At 33.2% G+C, this 18,555-nt stretch overlaps 1 protein-coding gene across 4 annotated transcripts in view; it reads right to left on the bottom strand.

Annotated features, from left to right (window-relative positions):
* The window catches only part of LOC142341772 (lumican-like), a 31,816-nt gene that overhangs the window by 8,510 nt on the left and 4,751 nt on the right, over window positions 1-18,555 (bottom strand). The window contains exons 1-2 of one of the 4 annotated variants that reach the window (XM_075393002.1): window positions 12,531-12,902; window positions 2,040-2,609 (exon numbers count right to left, since the gene is read on the bottom strand). In XM_075393002.1, coding sequence (XP_075249117.1) covers window positions 2,040-2,451 — 412 coding nt within the window. In that variant the 5' untranslated portion in view covers window positions 2,452-2,609; window positions 12,531-12,902. Of the gene's footprint in view, window positions 1-2,039; window positions 2,610-11,420; window positions 12,296-12,414; window positions 12,481-12,530; window positions 12,903-18,555 lie in introns of those variants that run through there. The other 3 variants (XM_075393019.1, XM_075392994.1, XM_075393010.1) reach the window with 3 other exon arrangements.

The raw sequence follows: 18,555 nt of genomic DNA, 5'->3' as shown, positions 1-18,555 counted from the left end.
CTTCATAACGGTTTCGACAACGTTTTCTCGCAAATTTTTCGGTATTTATTGTTTTTGTAGCCGTATGAAAAACATCCTAACAATGACAGGTCCAAATGTCTTATCTAAGGGAGCTATAAAAAGGTTGTATGATGGACGTATTTAGTGGTTTCAGTTATATCTATCGGTGTTCTTTATTTTGGAACCAATTTTATCAGAAAATATGAAGCGTAATTTTTAAGTTAGCCGTTTTGTTGTTTTTTTTTTGTCAATTCATTGCCTAGTTTCCTTGCGGACTGGTTCCAAATCTTTTCTAGTGCTGACCAACGAAATAGTTTTTTGTTTAGGTTCAGTTTTATCTGTCGCTATTTAGTCTTTGCTATTAATATTAATTTTTGTACAAATAAAAATCAAGTTTTGGATGTTGTTAATGTTTGATTTTGGTGTTTTTGTCTGGTCTCGAATTCTTACTAATGGAAAAACTCCAAGGCCCTCTAAAGCGGCGCTTTTCAAAATTTCATTGAGTTCCAGGGATTGGAATTGAATTTTTTATTCCAACACCAGTTATTTTCTAAAAAATACTTCGAGTACATTACAGTTATTTTCGAGAACTTAAAAATACTAATTTTTTAATTTTTCATTGTTTTTTAGTTTCTTAGGCTTTGAACTTTTTGGTCCTTGTTTTGGTGTTCGAGATGTTTTCAGATGCATTACTGCATTAATTTTGTCACCCGTGAATACGCAGGATTCTTGTTGTTAAAAATTTCTGTAATGTTCATTAGATTTTTAAAGAGATAATTTTTTTGGGTAGTTGTCATTCCTACGTGAAAAAAGTTTCTCTTTAAGAATTGACGGTTTCTTTTTTGCAACTTTCAGTTAACATTTGTTTTAATTTAGGTTTAAATTTTCGTTTTTACTGTTACTTGTTATGTTTTTTTTGTATTTCAATAGTATGACACTACTGTGCATACTGTGGTCTTCTAACCATTGCAAACGTGATATTTAGCTTTTTAAATTTAAAAGACATTCTAATAAAATTTAAAAGACATTTAAAAGAAATTCAAAGTGGTCGTGTGTAAAATCAAGAAGATGGATTAATAAAAAAGTTTGGAAATATTAAAATGTTAAACTTTTTGAGTTATACAAGACGAACTTAGGGTCCTAATCCAGTTCAGTATTATTCGTAACAATTTTTCTGTTAATTACATTAAAGAAAAACTGCATTAGGATTCTTCATTACTGCTCGCGTTGATGTCATTTCGTGGGCTGAGATTCCTACTTCAAGCTTTGTCCGCCTGTTTTTTTTTAAAACTGCTCACACATTTTGATGGTTCGGAATCGAGTTAGAAGCAAAAATTTTTTATCACGCGTGAAAATCGGTAGTAGTGAAAAAAATGGCGAGTAATTTTGGGCCAGTTTTTAATTAGAGCAAGAAAACTGCTTGTGAACAAAATCTCACTTTCTCGATAGTTAGTTTTGTTCACCTGTGGTTATTTGACTCTTGTTTTTACTCTTCTTTTCGGTTTTTGTATTGGACTTTTTCTAATTGGCTTTCAAAGTTCGTTCCAGGTCATTCCGGGGTCCTCTTTTGTTCAATCATTGAAAACTCTGATTGGTATTTCAGGACTTGTCTTGCAATGTTATGGTTCCTCGGTACAAAGGCAATGTAGGCAATTCTATTATAATTGCTGAATTTTTATTATTGCAGGGTCAAAGTTGACAACAAAAGCGTAAGAAAGTGATCGTCCAAAAATTTGCGCTGACTTGCACTGCAAACGTCGCGCAATTAAAGGAATGAAGAGGAAAATTTCATCGTTTAAAAAACAAAATTGAACAAGGTTTTGTTTTGTAAAAAGTTGGATCTATGTGAATATTGTTCGGACATGGAAAAAATTTGTAAAATGTGTAAGACTACGATTTCCTAAAAAAAAACGGTCAAAGGAGCCCCCAGGACCAAAACAAACACATAAAAATCGAGGAAAATCTATCGATTTCCTATTATCCTAATAGCTTTTCTCGCTTTAAAAGGATTTTTTAAGGAAAAACATTAGCAAACTGACCTTTAAATGATGATGAACGAAGATTATTGTTGCTCAGGTCGATGCTCGTGAATTTGGCTAAATTTAGCAAACTTTTTTCGTCAATTGAGGTGATGTGATTATTTGATAAGTCAAGTTTCAAGATGTTCACGCCCCCTTTGCCTGAATTCTTCACCTGTAACCCTTTAAAGGCATCTGATTGGATGAACGTTATTTCGTTATTCGCAAAGTTTATCTCTGTTATCCCGCTGAACAGACAATTGTCGTCAAGCGTTGGAAGCGTTTTGATTCGTCGGTTCTCGCAATTGATAGTAGTCGAGGTGCAATCGCATTTAAACGACTTCAAAGTTGAAACATCGCACGGAGAACATTGCTTGTCGTCGGGCACAAAAATATTTGCCACGAATTGTATCAATGAAAAAACGTCCACCATAATGCTACTGTCGTATTGTTACGCAACATGCATATATGAACCAATTGTTATGTAACTTCAGTCGAATGTCGCTTAAAATGAGTAAAACTGCAAAATGAACCGGATACTGATAATAGTCTCAAATTTAGGGTTCCGAAATAGGGCTATTGGCAGCATATCTGAAATGCAAATTACAGGGATTTGAAGTGAGTTAATCGGCCACTTTGTTCGAAAGAAAGCTTTAAGTTGAACGTAATGAAAGGCAGCGGTTTTCAAATTGACGTTAAAGGATCAAATTATCTGTTGAAAATTAGGCGGACGAGAGAGAAATTGAATGTGAATGTTTTGATAATTGATCATGGCTAGTTATGATAAAGGAGTCGTTATTAGAAACGGATGGATTTACTGGGGGGCAATGAGAAATTGGGGAAGAGATTAAACATGATTCCTAACTGTAATGCCTCTTTGGTGCAAGTAAGAGGGGGGATTAGCCAGCACAACATACTATAACAGAAAGATAGATCGTATTAGTGGTGTTTGCATGCTAGGTCCCTTCCTTACTGGGAGACCTAACACACACACCACAATATCGAATGCCAATTAAACCGAATAGTTGTATTCGTCCAAACACTTTGTAAAATTTTGTCATATTTCAATTAAAATTGCCATTTAAAAAATATATTATCTGATGGGAATTCGGGTCCATCTGCTGTATGCATGAAAAGTGTAAATTAAAAAAATGAAGAAATCTGTATAAAAAAAATCAATTATCAATCGAATTGCTGATTTTTGTTTAAAATAATTTTCGATTTAAATTATTTCGTAGAAAACTTTCAAACGTTTTTTTTTTGTTAAAACGGTTAGTGAATTGCAGAATCAACTTTGCGGCTATTTGAAACACCGGGCCTATCAAAAAGACAAAAGAAAAAAAGAGCAAAAGTTGCAAATTCAAAACTCAAATTGCAATATGACACGTTAATAATAATTATTGAAAACTGACACTCGGCATATATCCGTCGAATATTTGACACCAGCCACAGCAAATTGGTTTTTGCTAAAGTTATTTTTCAGTTTACAAATTTTTACTTTATTTGGTTTTGTTTTTCATGGTTCAAAAACTTTGCTCTGTGAAAAAAAAGGAGAAAAGGAAACAATTCCTATGCTAAATTCAGGAGTTTGAGACTGTGCTTAGAGATATTTTTTTCGATGAGCTTACTCGCTTAACTGTTACTTTAAAGTAAAGTATTGTGAATTATATAGTAACTAAAAGAGCGATTGATTGTAACTAGAATGCTTTTTTTGATACGGGTTTTGTTCAACAATTACAAACCGCTCAGAAATAAAATCAGTGATAAGTTGATCAAAATACATGAACTAAACGATTAAACGATGAGAAGTTAAAGCTAGTCACAAAATTTTGTTATAAATATGAGTTTGTTTATTTTCTGAAAAGTGGGAAAGGTGATTAATTCTGGGAAGTGAACAAGGTAAGAGACAATAAGCGTGACGGGTAGCGTAGTGTACAGATAGAGTGTAAAAACAAAAAATTATGACTTGTCAGAACTGGTGGCGTAAGTGTATTGGGATTTCTCTTTATTATTATCCTTATGAAATACAGGGAATTACTTTCTCTCCTGTCTTTCTTTCTCTCTAGTTCTTCTGTGCTTTGCTTCAGGCTGTAACCAACCTTAACTCTAATAGCAACTCACTCGACCAAAATAACAAAAGAGCAACGAAAGGAGATAAAAATTAAGAAATGTAAACAGTTATGTCCTATCGATCAGTACTAATGTTACGGCTAATAATTCCACTATTTTGGGAAAAATCAGACCGTGCTGAGTTACAATCAGATTTCATTCTGAGAAAAACAACTGTCTAGTCAAAACACGCAATTTTTCTCAAATAAAAGCCTTAATGATCAAGTAAAATTATATTTTGGTCCGGTTTTGTTCGAAGGAGAGATTTGTGATTGCACAAATTTTGCGCGTGTGTAAATAGACAAAAAAAGAAGTAACACAAAATGACGAACGAGAGGTAAAGTCAGAAAATGTACTTAAAGTACTTCAGATCTGTTTTCCGCTTTTGTGAGCAAAAGAGGTGATTTTGTGTCTTGGTGTAGCAAATAGAATCACGCTGCAGTTCCAAATTGAACCGGGGCCAAATGACAAAAGAAGCCAATTAGCTCAGCGGGAAAACCAGGATACCATTGCGGCAATTTTCCTGACATCTTCAAATGATCTCTTTCCTTCAAAACTGCGAATGCTGGATATAAGTAGGGGAAGGGGGAACGCGGAACAGGGAAGCGGTGTTGTTGGGGGTCGGGCTTTGTGTACGGAAAAAGCAGTCATTGACAAAGCAAGGTGAATATGAAGATGAGGGGGGGGGGGGGTGAGGTGGCGAATTTACGAATTTGTGTTTGAGTTTTGATAACTATGTATTCGAACGTTGAACGTTACATTACAATCCGTGATGAATTTGTTTAATCATTTTGTTAAATTAATCTTGCAAATATGAGGTTGGTGTGATCACATTTTTGTTTGAAACTCCTTGTTCTGCGCCGCCGTTGGTCAGCACTCGATCGATAACACAATAAGCTCCAATAAATAGAGCGGAGGAAAAATACAATAACACGAAGGCTTGCGAATGGAATTGGTTAAATATAAATTACGAAGTGCAAAATATTACGAACTATTTTTTACGAAGCGTTTGCCGTATTCATACTTGCGTGTTTGACAGAATTTTTGAGTAATCAACTGAAAGGTGATAATTCTATCCGAGAAGGTGTTTGTCAATGCTCCATAAAATTATTTTGTTAGAAAATAACGATTATAAGGAAAACATTGTGATAACCCGCATTGGCTTGAAAAATAAACTTTTAATCTAAAACAACAAATTCACTCTAATTTACAAAAACGAAGTTCTTACAACACAAAAAAGTTGCAGATATCTTGGTATTCAAATTGACAGGAATCTTAGTTTCGATGAGCAGCTGAATAAAACCTTGAAAAAGATGGCTCATGCTATAAGATCAATTTTACCTTATAAGACATCAACTTCCCCTGAACGCGCGCATTCTTCTTCTAAAATCACTTGTGCTTTCACACTTATCATTTTCGGCAATCTTTTTTCAAAATTTGTATGCAAAAAACCTAAAACGCCTTAACCGACAGATTAACTGGGGTATAAAGGTGTGCTTTCTACGCAAAAAGTATGACAAAGCGAGAGATCTGCTAATCCAGACAAAGACCCCATTAGCTGAGCTAATAATAGCAAAAATGTCCTAATCAAATTTCATTATGATATCGCTAGGCCAGAAAATTCTAAAAATTTTCACGGGTATCTGAATCTTCATCAAAATAATCGAAAAAAAAAACAATTCAAAATTAGACAAAATGCCAAAACCAGCTTTGGAATGAATTCGATTGTTCGTCAATGCGTACAAAAATGGAAAAAGTTACCACAGTGGCTTCGGTTGGCAAAAATTGAAAACGTTTTTAGGAAAACGTTGAATGATTTCTTGCTCTCACAACCTGAAAAAAATCCTTTGAATAGTAACGTAGGAGCTTTTAAATATTTTTTAGGAAGAAAACAGTCGAAAGAAAATTTTATAATGTGATTCTTTAAGAAATTTGTTGATGTTTATTATATTGTTTTGTTTGAATGACTTGAAGTATTTTTTAGTTTCAAGTATATTTAACCGTATGGTTATAATTTTAATTTACTTGTTGCGAAAAAAAGTTGTTCTGGAATTATTATATTTGCAAATTTTATTTTTCTGAGTAATGGATTTTTGAATTAATTATGAAACAATATAAGTTATTCGAACACAATTTTGGCTGCTAACCTTTAAAGTTTTTGTAAATCGGGAGAGCGAAGATAGAAGAATCACCGCTTTGATGAAAAATCTGATCTGTTAGATGCAAAAAAGTAGTTAGACAGAAACACAGACCAACGTGTTTGAAGCCAATAATTTGGAACGTACTTGCAAGGCAAAGGTTTGCTGGATCAAATAAAAAGTGTTTATAAAAATTGAGTTTCCAAAAAACTGTTTGCAATAATTAACGAAAGAACGCAACGTTTTAATTTTTTTGCCATCTCATTTGCACAAAATGACACTGAGTATTGATGAAGAGAAATCGAAGCAATAACGTAGAAAAAACAATTAATCTTGTACGATTTAGCTGCATTCAATGTTCTCCTGATTTTTGACTGGAAATGCGGTTCAAAACATTTAATTGATCTTGAACAAAGTTAGAGGCAATTTGTAGACATGTTAGTCGTTTTTTGCAGAGTTTTTGCTTGACCGTTTTGCCTTTTTGAGTGACTCTTAAGCCCTTCAGATTTTCCTTTTGTGTTATTCAAATTTCCAGCTCATTCATAAGTTTTGACAACTGATCTCAAGTGGTGGCAGTTCGCTACTAAAAATTAATTAAAAAATGCGCCAAATTTGGTGTATTTTTTTCAGTGTAAAAACTATAAGTGACTAGACTGGTATATAATAACGTCTAATGGCGTCATCTAAAGCTCCCTGAATGAATATAGTCAATTCGACCGAAATTAACAAATAACTACTGTTTTTTTCTTGAGGTTTCAAAAATGTTGACCAGAAAAAACGTCGTAAAAAATTAATTAGCAATTTTTGTACATTTTTTGATACGAAGAATATTAGGTTGTTTTGTTATTTAACTACCATAAATGTTTTACTACTTTCCGCGGTATTAACTTTAAGTTATTCTAAACAACCACTCAGTTCTCAATTACTTCTTAGCCGCTGATCTATAAGTATTTGAGTAATTTAATTGCGCCAATGCATTCGATTTTTTTTCTTGTTTCCGAACGAAGCGTTATATAAAAGTTCGGACATTTTTTGGTCAGTTTTTGTTATTACTCAGAAACCATATAAATTAGCATCTTCTCTGCAAAAAACCTTTCTATTTTCTTTTTTTTTTAAATTATTTTAAAAAAAATAATATATATTTTTTATTATCACTGTAACCATAAAAAATTTTTCAGTTCAGATAAAATAGTAACCATTAGAGAAGGCTGCAAATAATGATTTCTGCTCATCACGTTTTGAAATCTGTGCTTCTTCCGCATAACTTTGCCTCGAATTGCATCTACTGAACTCTTTTAAGAAAAAAACACTAATATCTGTCTTAGAAAACGTTATATAGACGTACACTGATGTTTTAATAGTTATGTGTTATGTGAACTTACACAATGACAAATTTCACTTGACGCAAATATCTAGCTTGTAGTCTGAAAGAATTTTGTTAGCAGAAAATTTTTCAAATTGACAGATCTCTTCAGCCTAGATTTGAATGATTGAGATGTCCAAGCACAAATTTTGTAATTTGACATAACTTAAATTTGATTTTTTTTTTCAAAATTTACTGAGCAGTTAGTGTCTTGATTGCTTACTTCAAATAAAATTTAGAGAAATTAAAAACGAGTTTGCTCAATTGAATATCAACTTACAAATATCGTTTTTTTGTGTAGCAGTGTGACTATTGGCATTATTCATAAGAAATTTTTGGAAAGCCACACGGAAGGCTGAAAACCGTCAAAACTTACATTTTATCAACTTCTTGTAGCTAACTTTGAAATATCAGCGAATAATTTTCATGAATAAAGTGTCAGCGTTAGCTCCAAAAAGGCGAAAAAACAAATATAGAAACATAAAGTGAAAATTCTAGCATCAGATATTTCCATCAATTTTGAATGGAAAAAAATTTTAAAAAATTCTTCGCATATTTTTTGCAAATAGGTTTTTAAATTTGAAGATGAGTACCTTGAAATAACTTTAAAATGAATGCAAAAAAGCGAGAAGCAGAAACAAAATCAAATTGAGGTTTTAATTCATTATTATCTTACTTTATACAGTTATTTCGTTTGAAATACTTTTTTGTTTATCGCACTCTTCAGGTCTTTCGTTTCTAGCAAAATACAAAAGCATATTCTTTTTTGTTCCGACCCCACTTGCGGGGGGAGGAACTATATACTAAAATGGGTTTTTTTTGTTCAGACAATTTTGGCTGATGGATATATTCATCGTAGAGAAATGTGCGTGGTATCAATAAAAAGCTCGTCCCCGTAGCAAATAAAAAGACATTTTTGAATTTCGTTTATTTTTCGAGGAGTTATCGATCTTTAAAATTTGAACACAGAACATTTGCAAAAATTTTATTCAATTTTAGCTTAATTTTCGTAACTCTTTCTATAAAAATATTAACTCAAAATTATATTTCACGCTACTAATTGAAACGATTTTGCTTTCCTAATAAATAAGAGGCTTTTCAAGGTCTCATGGGTAAGTTTACTGTCAGAAAAAAACTCATATTCTTTTTTAGAGCTAACTTTTTAAAACTTTTTTACATACTTTTGTTTTTTAAAGTCACTTTTAAACTAGTCACTTTTCAAAACAAGATTCCGTTAAAGAAGAACCTCACTTGCAGAAAAATGAAGCCCAAGGAACAAAAGTTTTGTTTTCCAGGAATCGCTCTTGCTTTCTTTTGTTTTCTGCTCTGACTTTTTGTAATTTTTAATGAAAATTTGATTTTCTTTTCGAGATTTTACTGAATTTTTGTAGTCCTATAGCATAGACTCGTTGACTAAAATTGCAATAGGCTTCCTAATGAGCATTAAGTGAACCTATCTAGTCCTTTGAGTGGACAGCTAATGGCTGTTAAGAAATTAAAAAACGATTTTTTTAACATTCACCAATCTTAAACTTATTTTTTCGAACTGTGATTCGTTTCATTAAAAACAGGACCTTCTTCCTCCCTACTGCAACCAAAATATTGTGGATAGAAATTTTGAATTATAAGTTTTGGTGTTATGGTATTTCGATGCCACGAGTTGTTTTGGTTACTTTTGAAATCTTATAAAATTATATTAAGACTAATAGTTCCCAATTGCTTAGAAAAGACGTTCAATGGATCATAGAGAAAGTATTCAGAGAAAAACTTATGGTTTAAATGGCTTCGACGATTTCTTCTCGCATTTTTCTATTGAATTTTTGTATTTGCCTGTGTTTGTTGTTGTTTTCATAGCCATAAGACTTATTGTGACTTATTGTTTTTGCCTGTATTTGTTATTGTTTCCATAGCCATAAAACTTATTGTGGCATAGCCATAAGCCATTAGTGTTTTTGATGACTTATTAATGACGATCATCATAGTCTTTCCATCGAGTCACAACTCAACATATTAATTGACTTCCGTTGAAAGCTATTGAATATAAGAGCATGGTATTAGGTGTTTTTTTTTACAAAATATTCGTGGTTTTGACACACCTCTTCATTTTTTTGATGTCATATTTTTTTAAATATAGAAGAATACCATTGTTTTTACAAAAAATAAAAAAGAATGTCTTTATGGAAGAAGTCACTTTTTAATGGCTTGGACACATTTCTATCTCAATCTTTTTTTACTTTATTTTTGGCAGTTTTTTTGCTTCTTGTAGTCGTAAAAGGTTGAGATGTCCCATAAATGACTAACTGGGAATAGGTGGTTTTCAAGTGATTGTTTTCAATGTATTCAGTTTATAGCGAATAGTCGTAAAGTTTATGATATTAATTGTTTTCAAAAAATTTTTAAATATTTTCAGTTTTTGTTGTTCTTTTCGTCAACTTGTAACTTGATCTCATCACTGAGAGGTCCCATTCAATTCAATGTAATTCAAAGATTAACGTGTTTATTGATATAATAGTGTAACTGATGTTTTGTTTGATGGACACGATATGCCTTTTTATGAAATTTTTGTGAGTGGTCAATATTTGTGTTTCTTTTTCTGTTTTTTTTTTAGCAAATTCGCGTATCAACGGATCCCAATGATTTTCAAATCAAGACCAAGTGAGCTTAATTACTCGTTCAGTGAAACTTTAGCTAAAATAATATAAATAACATTTGGAATAAGCGAAACAATATTCAGATAAAAGCTAATGATTTTAGTGGTTTTGATAATTTGTGTTTACTCAATTTGTCTGTTTTTCTTGAGTTTTTCTGCAACTTTATTTCGTTTCTGTGGCTTAGTCTAAACAAATACAGGTCATGTGCTTTTGGTGCGGAATTTTTAGTAAATGTATCAAGAATTGTTTTGTTAAAGGCTAAGGGTTTTTAAGACGTTTGAAGTTATGAAACATTTTTAAAAATATTGATTGAATTTTGAATTTTGCCTCAATATTTTGTTTTGTCGACATTCTGGTCCCCTTATGGAAAAACTCTATCTGCTGTTTAATTTAGAGAAATTAAATTTGTATTTTGTCAGGAAAAAGTAAAGAAGCTAAGGTTTTATCTGATTGCATTTTGACGTTGTTACTAGGTGCTTTTTAATTTAGATATTGAGTTTTTGCCGATTTTTGCTTTTGATGCTTTTGTTTTTTATCATAGTCTTTTCAATGGCAGATCTCGTGAGTGCTGTAATGAAGCATGGCATCATGTAATGCAATTAATAGTTTGGGGTGTGTAAAGAATTTTTAACTCAAACATCTATTTTTGATTATCTCTTCATTTTGTTGACAATTAAGTCAAAAATGTAGATGAGCTCGGGTCGGAACATCATGTGCGAAGGCACAAGATATGAAAAGACTTTGGATGGATAGAACTCTAATCTAATGCGCAAAAATACAGAGAGTGGGTGTGGGTTTGGTCGGGATTTTGGGCGATGCTATTAACTCAATGTTTGTTGGTTTTGTGGATGGAATCGGGTGTTTTAAGTCTCTACAATGGCAGCAGACACAGTTATGTCCATGGGTGGTGATTTTGTGTGATTTTTAATAAGACTGACTAACCAACTAGCTAGCTAATCACACTGTTGCGGAAATGAACTTTCATTCAATTTGCGTTCATGGGTATCCCGTTTCTTTCTGTTTCCCCACAAAACCCCCACCTTCTCTTTCCCCCTTTCACCCCCCCCCCCACCGCCTGAAATCCTCCTACTCCCTTCCTCCCTTTCCCCACATCCAATAACTCTCAACTTACACAACTAACCTGCTGATGGCGGGAAACAGACGCGCGTAATTGGGACTCGATGTTCGTGTTAAGAAGACAAAGAAGAACCCTCTAACTCACAACTCACAAGAAGGGCAGCTAATAAAGCGGAACAAATTTGATCTACATGAACAGATATTACTGTGATACCATGTGACAAGTTTCAATTTTACCAATTTTACACTCTTTAATGCAATTTCACTTTTGCAAGGCGAATTGCTTTCGAATGTTGTGCGCAAATAAATATTGAAGCATAAAAATTGCCTTCCGATATTGTATCATAAACGACAGTGAGGAAAAAGAGAAAAAGATAATATAAATTAAATTATGCTTTAAGCTATTTGGTCTATTTTATTTTAAAAGAATTTGGAATGAAAACTCCAATTTTTTTTATTTAGTAAAAATTAACAAACGAAAATGAAAAAATGAAAATAAAGTTTGATTCTTGAGGGTACCTATGAATGAATAGATTGCTAATTTTTAGTGGTAATGTGAAAAAATAAGGAAGTTTTTTTTCTCGTTTTATTGTCTTTTTTCTCCAATTGTGATGAATTTCTTTTTGTGTACCATTTGTTCACGCGTTCCGCTCGACTGCCACGAAACACAAACGTGGTTTTGTTGGCGCCGCTTAGCCCGGGGAGCTAAACACAATAGCTGCGTTCCGCTGTTTAGCAAATTGATAAAATTTGAAAGGAAATTTTGTCATTAAAGAAAAAACGAGCGCTGTGCCTTCATATAAAGTCAAAAAAGGCAATTTTCTAAATTTCCGCTGACAAAATAGCACTACAGTAGGCCAATTATTTATTTATAGCTTTACAATGCTAAATGGAATGTAAAATGAATTATATTAATGCTATATTTGCTAGCAGATGGTTTTTTAGTTTAATAATGAAACTTTTAAAAGGTTCCTTAAAAGCAGTCCCTTTGGTAGCTACTATGCACTGTATAGGCGAGGCATAATGAAATTATCAAATATTAAAATTCAATTACTTACCCCAAAATTCGATCCAAGAAAAGTAATGATATATATGAACAGGAAATTTCCCTTACATCGCATGAAAGAAAACACCATTCAAAATTGATAACGTTGAATAATTTATTCAATCTTACCTCTTAAGTTTTGCAGAAAAGCGCTTTTGTGATCTGGTTTTGAAAATATCGACAATAATCGCTACTTCGGTTGAGTGTTTACTTAGTTTATTACAATGCTGGAGGTCTTGCTGTAGTTGTAATAACTTTGCGATTTCAGCGCTTTGCTTCAAAACTGATGTTCTGAACGCGGCGCTGCAGATTAGGATAAATATTTCTGTATCAAAGCTTGCTTTCCATGTATATATATCTGTTTCTATGTTTGGAAATGAAATGCGGGTCCAGCAGTCACGAACAAACGGGCAAAAGAAGAGAAAATGGTCCGCTTTGTTTTACTATGATCACTGCTGATTATAACGCAGGTATGCTTAAGCTAGGTGTTGAAAGTATAAAATATTACGTCGATAACAGCAACACTAATACTTTAATCAATATCCGGAATACCTGTGAAAATTCCTGTTCACGCCGTTACGCAGGTATGGGGGAGGGGGTGTTTATAGCTCTGCTTCTGGAATTCATAATTTGCACGAGCGACAATTTTCCCAAACATACATAAATTTACCTCTGTCGCGGGAAAATTTCCGACCAATATCCTATAAAAGCAGCGCAAGGCTTTAATGGTGTTAGATCGAAGGCTAATTTAAAACAAAAAGTGTAAAACTATAAAAACAGTTTTCAGTTTATGGATTTGAAGTTAAGCTTGCGCTAGTTATAGTTATAAGTATGTTATTTGAAAGTGGTCACATTTAAAAGTGCGCCCATTAATAATCTTGTGTTTCGGGAAGAGGGGAAAGGTGACACGGGGAGGGGGAGGGGTGGTTTGATCAAATGAGGGATAATACAGAACTATGAAGAGGGGCCAAGGAGGGTACTACCGAGAGGGGGGGGGGGTAGGAATAAATGGAAGAGTGTAGCCGGTTGTCGTTGTGTATTTGGAAAAGTGACTTAATTTGTATCTTATGCAGATTTTATTCACGCTTATTTTGCTGTCTCTCACATTTATTTCTCTCTCGCTCATTTTCTGTCCCTGCAGCTCTGCGGCTGTCGTGTATTTTGCCGGGCTGTGTTGGGTTTGAGACTCTTCAATAATTGAGCGGTTGGCTCCGTGGAGAGTGTTTTATGTTTCCCCGGAATTAATTGATTGTTGATAGATAATCCGCCATGCAATAAATGCAATTTGGACTTTTTCTCGGCCCGAATCCCAGGGGTAAAGGGGCGGAAGATTAAGTGGAAAAATTAGGAATAAATCACAATTCCCCGGAGGATCAAGGAAAAGAAAATGGTAGAATAGGAGCTAAATTAAGTTGTGAAATTCTGGAATTAAAATTACCTGTTCCCAACCCCCTCCCCCATTTCTCATTCTCTTCCCCCATTCCTCGACTTGAGTATGTATATTCAGCACATAATTGTGAATTCAGAGTCACGAAAGCGAAAAGTCAATTTGGAGCCCACAAAATAAACCCAGCGGATGAAATATAACCTGATGTTTGCCTAATTTTTGGGCACAAGACACAAAACTGTTCAGTTTTCCTACAAAATAGTGAGTTGTTAACTTGTAGCTACTTGTAGTATTTAATTAACAATCTGACTAAAATGTTTCCGGATTATGAAAAAGGTCAAAAATAGTTTCAGGCATTCTGGCATTAGCCCCAAAAAAAAATTGTTACCCGGGAGCAAATTTTATTTCTCAACCACCAGCATGAACTAAAAAGCAATGTATCCATGGTGTTTACAATTTCAATAGTTTTTTTTTTAATTTGACACGATCATAAAAATGCACCAATCTATCAAAGGCAATCATAGCTCGTGTCACCTGTTTTTGAAAATTGAATATCTGTAATTGAAAATGAGAAGTCAGAGCAATAAAAGTACGACCCTCCCATTAATTGTAATCCAACCATAAAAACATACAGATAATTTGACTCATGTTTCAATTATATAGTGAAAGTGTATTTAAGCGCAATTCAAATAGCGATTATTGTACATAAGTATAAACCATTTGTCTGTTATGGTAAAAAAGACGGGAAGGGTAAATGTAAAAATGTGTTCGCATTAAAGAACCCTTCCTCAAAGCAAGCTGGAATCTCTTATCAATTTTGGGCAAAAGCACAATTTTCCTCAGACCAAGTTCTTCCCGATAACAAAGCCGGGATAGTAGAAGCATGGCGCCGATAGACAGACTTACGCGTAAAAGCCACAATACACGTGAGAGAGTACGATCACTATTCTCATTCGACTATCAAAGCAAAAATGAAGTCAAGTCTTCAGAAATGGAAAATTTAAATAGGTAAAATGTTGATAATTTTGATACGAGACGTCTATATTGTGCCGAAAGCAAGTGGTTCATATCTCTCGTAAGGTTTTAGTCCTCAGAATGAAAAAACCCATCTTACGGGGATAGGAAAAATGGATATTATTATAAATTCAAGTTGACTAACTTGTGCTTTTTAAAATTTCTAGCACCAATAATAAGCTTTAATAAATACACCATTAATAAAAATAAATATCAGAGGCCTTATAAGATATCAGTTACAATAGGAAAAAGGTTCATATCTTGGAAGTAATGATTATTTCAGATGCCACTATGTAATTTATGTAAGTTTGGAGGAAAAATGGTGAGAACGAGCCGAAAAATTGCATCGAAGTTACGCCGCAATTCTTATTATTTAATTATTGGTACAAAATTAGACTTTTATATTTGTATTTGCAATTTTCGTTCAATTAATTCCTCTTAGTACACCAGTTAATAAAAACAAAACATAATACAAAAAATACAAAAAAATGGCTCTTAATTGTGAAGAAAATGTTTGATTTGGAGATGGATTTGCGCCAAATTACTGTTTGTTCACTTGTTTGTTCACTCAAGGATATCCTGCCGTTCAACACGCCAAAACATCCAACATTCTGAGCATATTCAGACAATATGTGACAATGCATACTTCATACATGTCTTACAAAACGACAAGTATGTATGGAGTTACGCTGCATTATTTGTTTCGCAAATTGAAAGCAAAAAGAATTGAGCATCTTTATTGAGAAGGCCAAAAGAGACAAAAATCTACAGTCGAAGATGAAAAAAATAGTAAAATTTAATTGGGAAATCATGCATAGGTTGATTGTTGTCCAGTCGAGACCTAGAATCTATCAAAAAGGCTATACAATCCCCAGGGTCACTCATCGTACAATTTTCTTTGATTTCATACTAGGTTATGCATGATTCTGAGTTAGCATATTAGGTCATATATGATTAATTTCTTCGTAGTTACACAAGGATCATGATTGAGTGTGGTCAGTATGAAATCATATATGATTCTTGACTGAAAACGAGGAAATTTCTACCCTGGTTGCGGCGAGAGATCAACATCGATCGAAATTAGATGGTCGACTAAGCACCTATAGGAACAAGTCTTTTGATAGAAACAAGTTGATCAGGATCTTTGAGTGATTCTAGATACCACATTTTCATGCTTATCTTCTGTCCAGAATGAGAATTGCGCATAGTCTTACATCCCAGATTTTCCCGTTCTTTTTTTCTTCAAATACAACAATAACAGCTGAAATTTTGCTCGGAAGTTCACATGCTATAACGCGTGTATAATGAATGTACCCAAGAGATAGAGGACCAAAAAAAGCATTATTGAACCGGTGCTTTGTAAAGTTCCGAAACTAAAATATTGTTGTATCTTTTTAACTGAGTCAAAATTGAGCCCAAAAATTGTAAAAATGATAAATTTTCGCGGTGCTAATTGATTTTCCAATTTATAAATTTATTTTTAATGAAGAATGCAGTCAAAGACAATTTTTGTCTTGATTGTTGACTCCATCGCAGATGACAGACAAGATCAAATCTGTTCGAAGAACAAAGAGAAACAATTGCTTTCGCTAGTGAAAAAACTTTAAGGGGAAGCCAAGTGTTTTAAGATTCCATTCGCTAGGAACAACTTTTCCACAGAAAGCATTGCAATCGTTTTAAAGCTATATTTAGGTTTAAAAAATGCTTGCTTCCTGGCAGCAAAAATTTAGAAAAGTCTCTGTTGCTATATATTGAGGCCGAGGTTACTAATTGAACAATTACCCGACGACATCTAAAACAGAAGGAGTTGCAATAGCACAACAAGCAAAGTTTAACGCTACATTTTATCAAAACACAATCGACAATCGACTTGTTCATACTTGTGTTCATTCTAGTCCTTTTTTTCATACATGAAGTGAAAATGAAACTCAAACTCCCACTACCTCACTGCCATCAAGATAGTGTTACGACGTATGTAGCACTTTAGATTTTTGTTACAAAACTGTTTCAGATTCCTTACGATTGGCTTGCTACTTGATATGTTGTTGATGAAGATTATTAGCAAAAAGTTTTATATATGTCTCCAGCTTCCTGTGACATCAATTTTACACAGCAAAAAAGATGTTTTGAAAAGCTGTTCACATTCTGTCAAGATTTTCAACTATAGTTAAACAAAATTGCAATGTTTACAAGAAAAACTACCCAAAAGCCATCACAAAATGAACTCGAAGAAGTAAAAAATTCAACCAAAATTTGTTAACTTTGTCTAACTATTTTGCACATTGAAATTTGTTTAATTTGTCTTAATAACAGAGGTAGCACAACTCTTGCGTGGTAAATTACTTGTTATTGTGTCTTGTTTCTGTTAATCATCTTAGTGATCCTACAGCTCAACTTAAATTTGACTTCTTTGAAGGAGAATTATTTTTGATATTCTAAGTCTTTTCTTCTAAAAAAAAACAATATTCCTAACCTGGAAATAATTTGCACAAAGCACAAAATTTTTTTCTCTCACTAGCTTTAGGGAAGCCGAGCTTAGTTTTCTATTGAAGTCTTTGAAGCTACTTGAAAAGCAAAATTAATTAAATGGATGATTAAATTAAATCGAAATATTTAAAACTGAGTCATATTCTGAGGGCTCCATTATGAAGGAGACGTAAACGAATTCTAGAGTTTGGTCTACTGTTAGTCATAGACATAGTGAAAAACTTGTTGCAAGCCAATTCCCTAAGTTATAGTTTATAGCGTGAGTTTTTAAAGAAAACTCAACAAAAATTTGATAATTTTAGCCTGTGATTGCTTTATTATTCTGAGCGAATCACAATTGTCGGACATCAAAGATGAACGAAAAGCTATTGGATTTTTTGGGACTAATTTTGGACTCATTCAGTCCTAAGTAATGAAAAACAGACCTCAGGGTTTTTTGAAAGCTCCTCCTTTCACAATTTAGCATACTTTATTGCTTTCCTTATTAAGGTTTTAAACATAAACAAACAGGGTCAGACTTAAGTTGCTTTAGTTCTGTTGAACTGTTCTCTTCACTCCATTTCTAAACTCATTGTTAGTTTTTGACTACTTTCTTTTTAGAAGACAAGCAATTTCAGAAAAGTTTTTTCCCTACGGTTTGATAATATAAGATTTAGTTAAGTACAGTTTAGTACAATCATAATCTTATTTCGCGCTGTTTTTTCACAATAAATAACTGGTCAAAGTGAACAACTAATTGTTGGATGAATGAAAGTTGAGAAGATCAATAATGTTTGCATCTGCTCTAATTTAGATTATCATATCTGTTTGTATATTGGCTGATGTGTTGTTTCCATGATCTTAACTGTAGTTCCTCAATGACTATGATGAGGTAGGGAAAACCAAAAGTTGGAAGAAATTTGTAAAAACACACCTGAGTTGCTCGATTTTCGGAATATCGAGATAAATCTTTGCATCTTTATATGATTCTCACTGTGATCTTTCTTCTTGATTACAAATTCCTAGTATTAAGTATTGATTATGTTTCTGGTGCATTTTTAGGCGTTAATTTTTCATTTATGGATTGCCCTTTTTTCTTTCGAATCTCAATTTTAATTCGATCCACAGAACATTTTGTGGTACTGATTTTTAACAAATTGTAATTTTTGGTTAAATGGTGCAAACAGGAAAAATAAAAATTGCAAATTTAACATAGAATGCAAAAAACACGTTTCCTTGAAATTCAGATAGGAGTATAGTATATTCCGGTAGCTTGCCGAACTGTTG

This window comes from Convolutriloba macropyga, chromosome 1, assembly GCF_964194025.1.
Source record: "Convolutriloba macropyga chromosome 1, txConMacr16.3, whole genome shotgun sequence".
Taxonomy (NCBI): domain Eukaryota; kingdom Metazoa; phylum Xenacoelomorpha; order Acoela; family Convolutidae; genus Convolutriloba; species Convolutriloba macropyga.
This window is presented reverse-complemented; position numbering and strand designations above follow the sequence as displayed.